The 12,601-nt window shown below is 27.1% G+C and overlaps 2 protein-coding genes and 1 long non-coding RNA gene across 7 annotated transcripts in view; 1 reads left to right on the top strand and 2 right to left on the bottom strand.

Annotated features, from left to right (window-relative positions):
- Positions 1–3: 3 nt before the first annotated feature.
- On the bottom strand, positions 4–2,122 carry LOC122570261 (mitoferrin-2). Its single transcript, XM_043732357.1, has 4 exons — positions 1,840–2,122; positions 1,428–1,652; positions 1,143–1,350; positions 4–196 (listed from the first exon to the last, which is right to left on the bottom strand). Exons 1-4 carry the CDS (start codon positions 2,120–2,122, stop codon positions 4–6), a joined length of 909 nt encoding a protein of 302 aa, XP_043588292.1.
- Positions 2,123–3,919: 1,797 nt separating this feature from the next.
- On the top strand, positions 3,920–7,344 carry LOC122570304. Its single transcript, XR_006317780.1, has 2 exons — positions 3,920–4,587; positions 4,839–7,344. It is a non-coding gene; the product is annotated as an uncharacterized LOC122570304 (long non-coding RNA).
- LOC122570295 (myb-like protein X) overlaps positions 5,433–12,601 on the bottom strand; it is a 95,634-nt gene continuing 88,465 nt past the window's right edge. The window contains exons 1-4 of one of the 5 annotated variants that reach the window (XR_006317779.1): positions 12,278–12,591; positions 8,269–12,032; positions 7,424–7,537; positions 5,433–7,344 (exon numbers count right to left, since the gene is read on the bottom strand). Coding sequence is in view for 3 of the 5 variants with exons in the window: in XM_043732412.1 (XP_043588347.1) it covers positions 5,948–5,977; positions 7,248–7,344; positions 8,269–12,032; positions 12,278–12,409 (4,023 nt within the window). In the remaining 2 variants the exon portion in view is untranslated. The other 4 variants (XR_006317778.1, XM_043732412.1, XM_043732411.1 and 1 more) reach the window with 4 other exon arrangements.

Raw genomic sequence — 12,601 nt, 5'->3', positions numbered from 1 at the left:
TACCTATCTTGTAGTCACATCAAGTAACACTGAAGCTGGAGCATTCTTGTTGAGATATGCACTCATATCTTGAAAACGACTAGACCTAGAAGTACCTTGAATCTGATTAATGCCACTTGCATAATCGTTGTCAACTTCCGGACTGCGATGTCCATCGCCTTGTTTTTTATGTAGTATATATTTGAAAAATTCGTATCTAAATGAGTCATAAAAAATTACTTATGTTTGATATCCTATATGCTATATATAGTAGTTATAACTATAAAAGATTAAGTGTCTGATTTAAATAGAACATCTAAATTATTTTTGCTAATGTTAAAATTAAGGAAAAATAAGTTAGAGAGGTTTAAAATCTCTTCAAGGTGACCTTAAAAATTATTTCAAGGTCGTCAATACTTTCTTTCTTTAATATTGTACTCAACATTAAGATGAGTTCAGTGATCTGTGATATCATAATTTTGAAGAAGGAAAAGAAATTTATATTGGAACAATATAATAAACATAATAAATCAGCTTATTTTATTTGTTTTTAATATTTATCATAATCCAATACCATATTTATTTTTACTCCTTTGTTGTAACAATACATTATGTCGATAATAGTAATCTAATCTAATCAATTGGATTTTACTGATCTTAAAATATTGTAATCTGACAGAATTTAGTATATAAAATGTTTTTGAGAATGGGTTTATAACAGCCAAGAAGTAAATATGCACAATGCATTATTCACCATTAGATTCATTTATATTTTTCAAGATTTTTTCAAGATCATATCAAAGTTATAACATTGTAGGTCATTTAATTAGCTTTACCAACTGCATCATCACATTATAAAAAACAACTGTTAATATACACAAAAAATATCAATAACTTAGAATACCCTTTAAATGATATTGGTGAGATTTTTATTATTACCACAAGATGCATGGCTTGAAACGATTTAAACCTTTCTTAGTCATTTTGTCTTACCATTAATGGTAGAGTAAATAATTTAGATGTTCAATTCAACTCAGACACTTAATCTTTTATAGTTATAACTACTATATTAATTTGAATAATCTATTTCAAATAATATTGTAGAAATAATATATATAATCATTATTATATCTCATAACGTTATATTTACAATGTATACTTACGTTGACCAACAAATAGTGGTTGCTGGCATTTGATAAAGGACACGAGCATTCAAACCACGGAAATAACCACGTAAACCCCCATATCTATAAATTGTTTTAATAGCATCTGTCATGCCTTGAACCTGGACTCCACTCTGTGTATTTAGAAGTGTTTTACAAACATCTAAAGGTGTTGTGACTGCAGCAGCAACAGCTCCTGCTAATGCACCTGTAATTTATATAATTAATTTTTAAAGTTTCAAATGTAATGAAATAAAATAGTTCCTTTTAAAAATATACATTTACCTGATACCATATGTGCAATTGGATTATATGTGTGGTCAGGATTAGTGAAAACTTGTGCAATTTCATACGTCATGAAGTGAATCATTTGAAAAGGCACATTCATAGCTAACTGTGTTGTATAACTTCTATAAAATGCATATATACCTTCTTTTCGGTATATATTTGTTATACATGTCATAACATTTCGATAAGGGGAGTTATACATTTGTAATCGCTGTTTAACCACTGAAATAAGATAATTTTATTCTTCATTAAATAAAATTCTAGAAATTATGAATCATATTTAGCTTGTTGTATTTCTCCCCCCACCCAAAAAAATTTTATATGCTTTAAAATATATATACAATGCATAACAGCTAAATTATATAATAAATAAATAATTTATTTATTTGCTAATTGTAAGATGCTTTACCTTCTGCTGGATTCATTATACCATCGTGAAGAAGTGTTGCCAAACAACCAGCAGTTCCATATGCAGCTAAATTTAAATTAGGATTTGTTCTTGAACTCAGGAGTTTGTTTTTAATAAATTCATAACACGAAAAATATAATGCATGTGCAGGACCAGCTCCTACAACCATTACGCTCATACCACGAATTGGTCTCAGAAAACCTTCTTGTTGTACCATTCTAATCAGAACTGTTCCTACTCCACCTCCTCCACCTCCTCCTGAACTTGGTGTTAATGCTTGCATTCTTGTCTAAATATAAATAAGATAAAAAAAATTATAAATAAGATAAAATAAGGTAGACATCCATCTAAATAAATTCATTTATTTGCTTAATAATACAAGTAAATATTACTTCTCATAACTAATTTAAAATATTGATTTTATATGAATATATATAAAAATATTCAGACTATAATAACATACAAAAAACTGAAACTATTTAACCTCTATTACATTTTTAATATTCTGGAATGATTACTTAATGATGGAAAAAGATATGAAAGTATTATGATAGCTTTAAAACCATGTCTTGCAATTATTTAGAGATATGATTATTTTTTATTGACCTTTTTAATCATTATATCTTTGTCATTAAAAATGTAAGATGATAATAAATGAAAATAACAGATAATAATGCATATATTTATTATTTTCTAAATAATATATGGAACATATAGAATAGCTCATTAAACTTTAAGGAGAGATACATTGTTTATATGAAATAAATTTTCATGCTACTTTATATCTACATTTCTTTGCAAGTATATTTTCTAACAATTAGATGTGAAAGTAACTACTAATATAGATTGTAGGTTGAAAAGAAATCCAAAAATAGAACCTACTGTAACAGAACTAAGAAATGTGTTATGTAATGAATATTTGAATCTCATGTTCTATTTAATCATTTCATGTTGTCAAATAATAAATCTTTTGCAGTATCAAAAAAATACAAACAGAATGGTTTGGATATTGTCTCTATACATTTGATCATTTAACATTTAATAAATTGTGTGTTACATATATATTCCAACATAACATAATATATAAATCAAATACTGAAATTGTCTTTATATTAAAAAAAAATACTTTATATTTGTCTTTATATTTAAAAAAGAATTACTTTATAAAATGTTATTTTTTTATTGATTATAAACTAAATATTAAAACACAAGTTTCTGAATATACTAAAAAAGTTCAATTATATATTGTAATAATAGAGGGATCATGAAAAAATAATACTTGTACATTTATGAGTGAATTAAAAATAATTAAATAGAGACTAGAGAGTTTATTTTTTATTACACAAAATCTGTTTTATTCATCATTATCAGTTAACATATATAATTTCATCATTATTTAATTATGTAAATGGCTAAATATATAATATCAGCAATGTTTTGTGACATAATAAATCGTATACTTGCTATTTTAATAAGTATTGAAAAATAGTAAACAATTATTACAGAACATTAATGCTAAATCATTTGGTGATTAATTCAGTCGTTTGTAAATTCTAAGAATCGGTACCTGGAAATAATTATGAAATTATATTGCTTAAACTGATTGCACAATAATTTTGTAGCTGTGATATAAAACACAAAATTATACGGTGAAATGTTAATATCTCATGAAGATTAATTGTATTTATCTTGAAAATTTAAGTACTTCACTATTTACTTAAGATTACGACAATCACATAACGTAAAACTTGGTTTCTAGATTTCGACGAAGGAAATGATAAAATCCAGAGAACTGTTTTCGAAAATCACATTTATTACTATTCAAAGACTGTGCGATTTGCATTGTCATGATATTAAATGTCATTGAGCTTTATTAGAATGCGGCGGAAATGAAATTCCGTGAGATGATAGTTAAGGTTATGTAAAGTACTGAAGAAAAAATGTGCGAGAAATAAAGCTATTACCTTAACACTGTCAAGTGGATACATCACACAATGTTCCATAATTCCGGCGATTGCACCTGCTGTCATGTGTATAGCTACAGAAGATGTAGGCAAGGTCTCATAAACTTCCGCATTCATATTTTTTTGAAGACGTTCCTCAAAATTTTAGTTGACGCCTTTTAAAATGCCGCAAATTCTATATGCACTCTATGAAAGCAGACAACACGTTTTCGGCAATAACTAATGCCGAGTTTACCGTTTATGTAGTAGCATTTGCCTTGGAATCCCCGAAACGTTCATTTGGTAGGATATGAGAATAACGTTCGTTCTTTAGAAATGATGAGACGTAATCGTACTCGTTGATCGTGTCTTAATGGAACCGTATTGGAATTGAAAAGGCTACTACCCCGACAGGCAAATTTACAATGTATAGTCCCCTCCAGGTATTCGTGCCGCAAATAAATTATTCTACTTGCTTACACTACTTTCATGAAATACAGGGGCACATGGCGTTTGTGTCTGGTTGTTTATTCGAATCGTTACGGAACTCGATACATACTGGCATTCTTCGCGATACGGTTATATGAAGTCGTCATACATTTGTTCAGTGAGGTTAGGTATTCGTGCACGTGTCGCGCATGCGTCGTATTCAACCACGTGGTTGGTGCGTGTTGTATGCTACGCAGTAGCAGCTTAATAAGTAGTCTGGTACTGTTACAAGCATGCTATTCATGCTTGTATATATATATATTGTTTCTTACATATTCGGTAAAAGTTATCTCAGATATTTAGCATTTTACCTTAGGTAGTGCACTTGATTATAAATTTTAAGGGTTCTCTACTCTATTATATTCCTTTTAAAATATGACTAACATATATTAGAAATCAATATAAATGTTTATTTCAAAGAAAATATTCATTTTTTGGTGATGTTCATTTTGAAAATATTACTACTTAATACTTATACGTTTTATATTATATAATGTATATTTAAAACAACAATTATGTTTTGTAACTTACATTTTTTATATCAATTACACTTATATTTTGTTAAAGAATCAACATTTGTCTTCGTTTAATGTTATAAAGTCCAATAAAAGAGCCAATGTCACAAAGAAAAGGTAAATGATCAATGTCATTGAAAAATTTAGTGTTTGCTTTGAATTTCGTGCTTTATAACAACATTCTACAGGCAGTTCTATAACACTCTAGACAATGCACGTGTTGTAAAAACACGTACAAGATCGTGTTACGCACCGTATGACAAACTATTCACATATTCTATTTATAGAAAATATCGTGATTACGAACTATCGCGTGCAATACTTTACACGTTGCAGTACTTTCCAAGATGATTCAATCGAGTCAATTATATTAACTTGTTTTTTTGTATACGTAAAAATTCAACTTATGATATAATGTTTTGAATAATACATAAGGGTCTTTGCTCGTATTGCATATTTATATCAAGTATGATTAAATAACAAGGTCGATCGATATATATAGTTTTCCTTCAGTTGAAAGAAAAAACAGGCTAATTCAACAGATGTAACTGAAATTTCTTCAATATATAATTTAATTGTTTAACCGCTAACTTCATATTTTGTACGATGTACTTCTTTGTAGTTAAATTCTATACTACCATCGACATAACCACGCAATTATACACAATTTTATTTTGACCTTATCATCTACAATGTTTAAAATGAAATCGCTTTTTACATACTTAATTAAGGAAATTACAGCATTACTCCTAATTAAGAAAATTCCAGTTTAAATATATCATACAATGTAGTAGAACTGTTTATTTAAATATATAAAATTAAAGGTAGGATTTAAATATTTATAGATTGTTTAACATGTATACAAAAAGTCACTTTATTTTAAAGCAATTATAGTAATAATGGGTTTTATAAATTGTTAGTTACTATATTACATATAGCAATAAATATTTTAAAAAGTTGGAAAAAATATTCTACATTATTTTCACAGTAATAAAGTGTAATCTACTTCTATTTTATATACATATTTATACAAACTTATGCATGTACAGAATAAAGAATATGCTTATTAATAAATATAACATTCTTTGTAAAAATTTAATATTACAATCTTTAAGTATTGAGTTGGAAATGAGATAGTGTGCAATTAGTCGTTCCCCTGCATTACAATTTTCTCGTTGCTGTTGTTTGATACTTAAAAAAGAAAGAAAAAAGAAGAAACGTTTATAGAAACTATAGCTTATCTTCTTTTAACATCACAGAAAAATTGGTTTTAATTACTGATGCTTTCGCTAAATTAAAGTGCAATATATTTACCAATAGAATATGTCAAGAAGCAAACAATATTGTTATACTTTGAATCATACATTATTCTCTAAAATAACTGTTCAGAAGTATTAACAATTTTTTCCCTTTAATCTTATCAGGCTTGCACTATTCTTACACATTCTTTATCAACATGTACACTTTAGCGAATAGTAACTTAAAAGAAAATTACACTATAAAATTTCTTATAAGCATACACAAAACTTGTATTATGAGTAATGTGTTTGTTTTAAATAATATGTATACAATAATTACCTAACTTGTAGTCCTATAAATATATCATGTATATTTTTAATGTATTGTATATCAACGAAAATTGCACACTATTAATTATGCATTTGTGTATTTTTTATAAGAAGTTGAATTTTATACAATAATTTTCATATAAGTAATATGAGAAAATATTAACTATCTTTTTTTTATAAACAAGAATTATTCAGATGTAGTACTTAATATAATTTGAAATGTAACTTAAACATACATATTCACAAAAATTTATATATATTCTTGAAAAAATAAATTTTTGCAACAATTTTCAATTCATTCATATACGTATTTCACATTGTTTGCGTTTTCTGAATTTATCAAAGTATTGTATACTTGATTATTTATTAAATAAATGTTCTTAAAAGATCTTTACTTTTATTTCAAAAATATTTTGAAGTGCATATTTTTCTTTGTTAATACTGTGTTAGATTTAATAATTTTTACCATAAGTAATTCTTATTCAAATTATAACATTATGTAAGAATTCCTTAAAATATATTTAGTATTCTTTCTATTTAGATGTAATGCAGATTTTTCTTTTCAAATTTACAATATATTTAAAGAATGCCAATCTATAGAAAACTTTCAAATTTCTCTAATTTAACACATACTTAAAGAAACATTAAATACATTAACTTAAATGTTTTGCATAAAAGATATGACTAAATTTTTAGAATAAATTTTAAATATGTTATAAGTATAATAGTTCACAAATTTTTCCTTGGTCACATCAGTATCTTACATTAATTAAAGTTTAAAAATATTTGATTCAAATATAATATAGGGTGTGTTACTAGAATCAACAACTAGGATTTCTGTTTATATAAAGTAAAACAATTCAACATCTGAGACTATGAACTACTAGCTATACCTGATTAGATCTCCTACTTCTACGAGAAGAACTTGAAAATAATGGACGTGGTTTGTATAAGTCATCACTTGAATAACGTTGACTGCTTCTATGCCGGCTGCAATTACATAACAAACTAATTATAGTATGATTAGTGAAGATACATCCATATTTTAAATGAAATTTTTTAACATTACAAAAAATGTGTAGATTTAACTTTTTACATTGTATGTTATATATAATTTGTTGGTATTTGATATCTCAATAGCTTCTAGGTAACTTGCTTTTTTCATAAATAGAGACCTTAAGACCTTAAACAAATTTATAATAAATATAAGATTTTTAATTTTTTACATATACTTATAAAAATAAAATATTTGTCTAGAAGTTTATAAAAAAAAACTCTGGTTTTAACATTCTTCCCTATATTAACCCCTTGACGCTCACGTCCGTGATATATATGAACATGTCCAATTCATGAGCTAGGCCAATATGCCCACCGCTTGATGTTCAATCTAACCACGGATAAAATTGAAACTGTAACATTTTATGCTATTTATAAATTATATTGTATATTGCTTTACTAATTGCTTCCTTATGAATGAAATGAATAAAAGATAACAATATCGACAATTTTAAAGTGGTATGTCTCATTATATATATGTCTATATTATATGTCTATTTTTTCAGTTTTCGAATGATTAAAATTCTTCCTTATGTTCTCTTTTCGATAGTTTAGAATTTTGTTTTATTGTTTTTATTGTTACATTTTATTCTTTCTACGATTATTATTGTTGAATTATTACCATATTATACAGAAAAATAGTACAGAAAATGATCTAATCATTGTATAATCAGGCACGTTGAGTACAATTCTTTACTTTTTATAATGACATCTTTAAAAATGCAGAACATATGTTTTCATATCCACATAAAATGAATAAATGAAAAATTTGTGCATTTTATAATGGTGAATTTGAGAAAAGCATTAAGGGGTTAAAAAAATAAGTAAAAATGAAAAAGAAATAATTATTCAACATACCCTTTGTCTTCTTTAATCAGATTTGAAGAGGGTATTTTTTCACTTGTTGCAGATACATCACTTTCTGGACTTAAAGGCATAACAAAATTTTCCCCATTTAAAAGTCCTTGTGGAGCACATATGTTTGATTGAAGCCTTTGCTTCTTAGGTACCAGTTTTCTCTTTTTTATATTACTTAATGCTTCTTCATTAGGTAGACTCAGTCCTCTTTTATGGCTATCGTTATTATTATTTGAATTATTTAATAATATATCTGTTAATGGGCTAGACGAATGTTTGCGTTTTGGTAAAGGTGGTGCCATAGCTTTTGGCACTGAAGATACAACTTGACCTCCTAAACTCTCTATTATGTCTTCTAAAGAACTGTTTTCTATCAATTCCAATGATTCTAAGAAACTAGAAAATTTTTCTGATTTTTCATTATCTGCTTTGAAGTAACGACAATCTTCGTTATCTTCAGTTTCCATTGATGTTGATTCTATTGCCTCTGGTTGCTCTTTAGATTTTATAATGCAATCTCTATTAATTGTACAGCTATTTACATTAGAAAGACTACTATTTTGAGCATCCTGAGAAACATCTTCATCTCTAAATTTTGATGTTGTAGGTATCTCTATACTTTTATTATTGTTTGAACAAGTCGTGTTATGTGTATTTATATTACTTAACTGTAATTGCTCTTTTTTCTTGCTTACATCTTTTTTATTAGTATCAATACTAAAATGGCTTGGTTCTTGAGGTACTACATGTATTTTTATTTCAGATACACTGGTTTCTTGTTGCGTTTCCTTCTTAGAATATATGTCTACAGAATTATCTATTTCTTCTGCCTTTATCATATTGTTGTCTGCTTCTTCTATGCTAGAAGACAATGATTCTTTATTTTGTGAATTTTCAACTCCTTTCTTATCAGACAATGTTTTTTGAATATTTGAACTCAGTGGTTGGATAGATTCCTTTTCTATTTTATTGGGAAGTGTTTCACTTAATGATTTTTTTATACACAGTTCCATGTCTGACAATTTCAATTTTAGATTAGAATGTGTCTCCAACAAATCTTTTGCACCAGCTTCAGTTTGTAACATCATTATTGATCTTTCTTCTAATGTTAAATTAGTATATTTCTCAGGATACGGCTCTTCATACTCTTCATCTGGTATTTCTATTATTTGAACACGTTCTTCATCTGGCATACTTTCAACATTATCATTATTTATGGTATTTGTTTGAATTGGTTGTTCTATTCTTTCACTAAGTTTCTTCTCTAATTTTTTATTTTCTTTAAGTTTCTGTTTCTCTATCTGTTTTCTAATTTTCATTAACTTTTTAGCTTCATGTATATTTTTTGCAAATTTTGGTTTCTTTACTTTCATTTCTCCTGAAATGCTATAGTCTTCTCCTAGCAATGCTCGTTTTTTTAGAGGCAGGTTAATGTCATTAAATTCTAATTCTTGTTTAATGTGTATTTCATGATTATTAGTGTTGTCAGTTTTGTATTCTGTATGTAATTCTGTTGCTTTATCCAATTTATAACTTTGTTGTTCAAATGATAACTTTAGATCACTTGGATGTGATTCTTCAACATTGTCTGATGTTTCACTGCCTGAATTACTCATATGATTTGTTTCTTTAGAAAAAGTTGATGTGTTTGACTTATTTGCAATGTTAGATCCAGAATTACTAGACTGTGAACTTTTGCTGCTTGACCCATTTGAACCATCTCTATCTGTAGAACGTCGATCATTAGAATTCCTTCTTAAACTAGAATGGTCATCTTTTGACTTGGACTTTTTCTCTTCTCTTCGCCTTTTGTCTTTATGTTGGGAATCACTTTTATTATCTTTCTTGCTATCTAATTTCTCATTTCGTGTTGAACTTTTACTTTGCATATGATTTTTAGCATCCTTTTTACCATTTACCTTTTCATTATTTGACTTAACATCTTTCCTTACTTCAGGTTTATCAATCTTTTCTTCTTTTTCACTTTTTATAAATTTCTTTGCATCCTGTTTATCTAATTTTTCTGGTGGCTCTGATTTCATACTGATATGATTTTTAGACTTCATATGATCTTTAGAAGTACGTCTCTCATCTCGTTTACTCTTATCTCTGTCCTTTGATTCATTTCTTTTTTCTTTCCCATCAATAACTTTTTCAGATGCTTTAATAGTTTTCACTTCATGAGAACTTGATGAAGAATTTTTGGAGGAAGTTTTATGATCTTTCTTATACAACTTTTTATCTTTTGGAGAATCCTTTCTGTCTTTATTTTCTTTATTTGATTTTGATTCTTTGTTGTCTTTGTTTAATTTTTCTTTTTCTGTTAATTCTTTCTTTTCTCTAAGCTCCCTAATCTTTTCTTTGTAAAGATCTTTTAGATCTTTTCCTTCTTTACTAATATTATCTTTCTTGTCTGTTTCTCTTATTTTATCTTCCTTCGTTTTATTGTAGTTATCCTTTTCTGTATCTTTAATTTTATCTATAGTTTCTTTTGGTTGATCGTTTTTATCTTTAGGTTTATTTTTATCATACTTGTCATACTTTGAACTGCTATGACTCCTTTCTTTTTTTTTGTCACTACTTCTATCTCTATGATGCTTCCCATCTTTTACATGATTTTTATCTTTTGATTTTGATTTAGATTCATGGTCTCTGCTTTTATCTTTATTATTTTTATATTCATATCTATCTTTTATACTGCTATCCGTAGCATCACGAGAATTTTCTTTAGAGGATAAATTGTTTTTAATAGTTTTAGAATCTTTAACATCTTGTACATCCTTATTCTTATTTAATTCAAAAATATTTTTATTACTTTTATTTTTACTGGATTCATATTCTCCGATAGCTTTAAAATTGTCTTTAATATTTTTAACATCATATCTATCTTTATTGACTTCATCTTTCAATGGATCATGTATCGGAGTTGATGCATGATTAGAAGATCCAAAGTCAGTTACAATAGATAATCGAGAATCAGAAGAAACTTTGCTTAGTTGTGAATCTTGATTACTATAATCAAAGTTGTCTCTTGATAATTCGTTACAAAAATCAGGACTTCTAGATCTATGGCTAGTTAATTCTGATATACCTGATAAATGTGAATCATTGGAATTATTAGATTCATTTAGATTCATAATATCAATTGGTTCAAAAGTGGGACTGTCTTCTTCATCCTCCTCTGTTTTATCATCTGATTTTCCAGATGTATTTAAATTTAAAATACTACCAGTCTTATTAAAAATTTTATCACTTTCATCTAATGTTTTTTCTTCTGAAGAAACCTGTCCATTCTCAGATATACTATCTTTACCTTTTTCATTGGAGATTTCTTCTTCTAGTGACTTTTGTTCATTAAATTTTATATCTTTTTTTATTTCTAAATCTTCCATGGCATCCATAGACTCCAAAGATACATCTTTTAAACTATTTTTATCAGACTCTGGTGAAACAGGATCTAAATCTTTGGGTAATAAATCTTTAAGGCCACACAAACCATTTTTTTCTTTTGCCTTAGGTCTTTCTATTCCTAAAAATTTGTATACTACATCTTCAATCTGATGCATGAAGACAGAATATACTTTTGGATTTACTACTTGATCTACTATGCGTTCTACACCGGCATCTAAATAAGGAGCTTCATGTATGTGCTTCCTTAATGTTTCTCTCAACTGATTTTTGTTTAAATCTGGTTTCCATGATTGTTTGCTAAGGAAAGAATTTACAGATCCTTCTACTCTTGTACGTAAATTTTGATATGCTGGCTGCAATGAAAACGATAAAAATTATTACCAACAATATATATGCCTATAAATAAGCATAAAAAATTATTATTATATAGTATGTGTTTGAATATAGTAGATAAAAACCATATATATACATTACTTTAAAAATGACTATTATGATTTCAAAATATTGTTCAAAATGTATATAGTAATAGTTATATCATTGTATAAGGTTTTAATAATGAATCAATTGTTTAAATATTATATATAAATATATTGCATACCTTGGTATCAACATCGGCAATACATTCTTTACGAAATTGATCAAAAATTCCTTGAGATTTAACTTCTCCTACAATGTGATCTACTAATCGTGGATCACCTGGTAATAACGTGTTAGGTAAACCCAACTCCATGATAAATAAAGTATTTAAAATGATTATAATTCACTTGAATGTTAAACAATCATTCATTTTCACTGACGAAATCATCCTGTGAAACAGTACGTAGCCATAATTTCTTACTTCGCGTCTAGGTTAAATGTTGGATCTGTGTGAATAAATGAATAATAATCAGTGGTACCAACCTTTCTATAGCTTCATTTATAA

This window comes from Bombus pyrosoma, linkage group LG8, assembly GCF_014825855.1.
Source record: "Bombus pyrosoma isolate SC7728 linkage group LG8, ASM1482585v1, whole genome shotgun sequence".
Taxonomy (NCBI): domain Eukaryota; kingdom Metazoa; phylum Arthropoda; class Insecta; order Hymenoptera; family Apidae; genus Bombus; species Bombus pyrosoma.
This window is presented reverse-complemented; position numbering and strand designations above follow the sequence as displayed.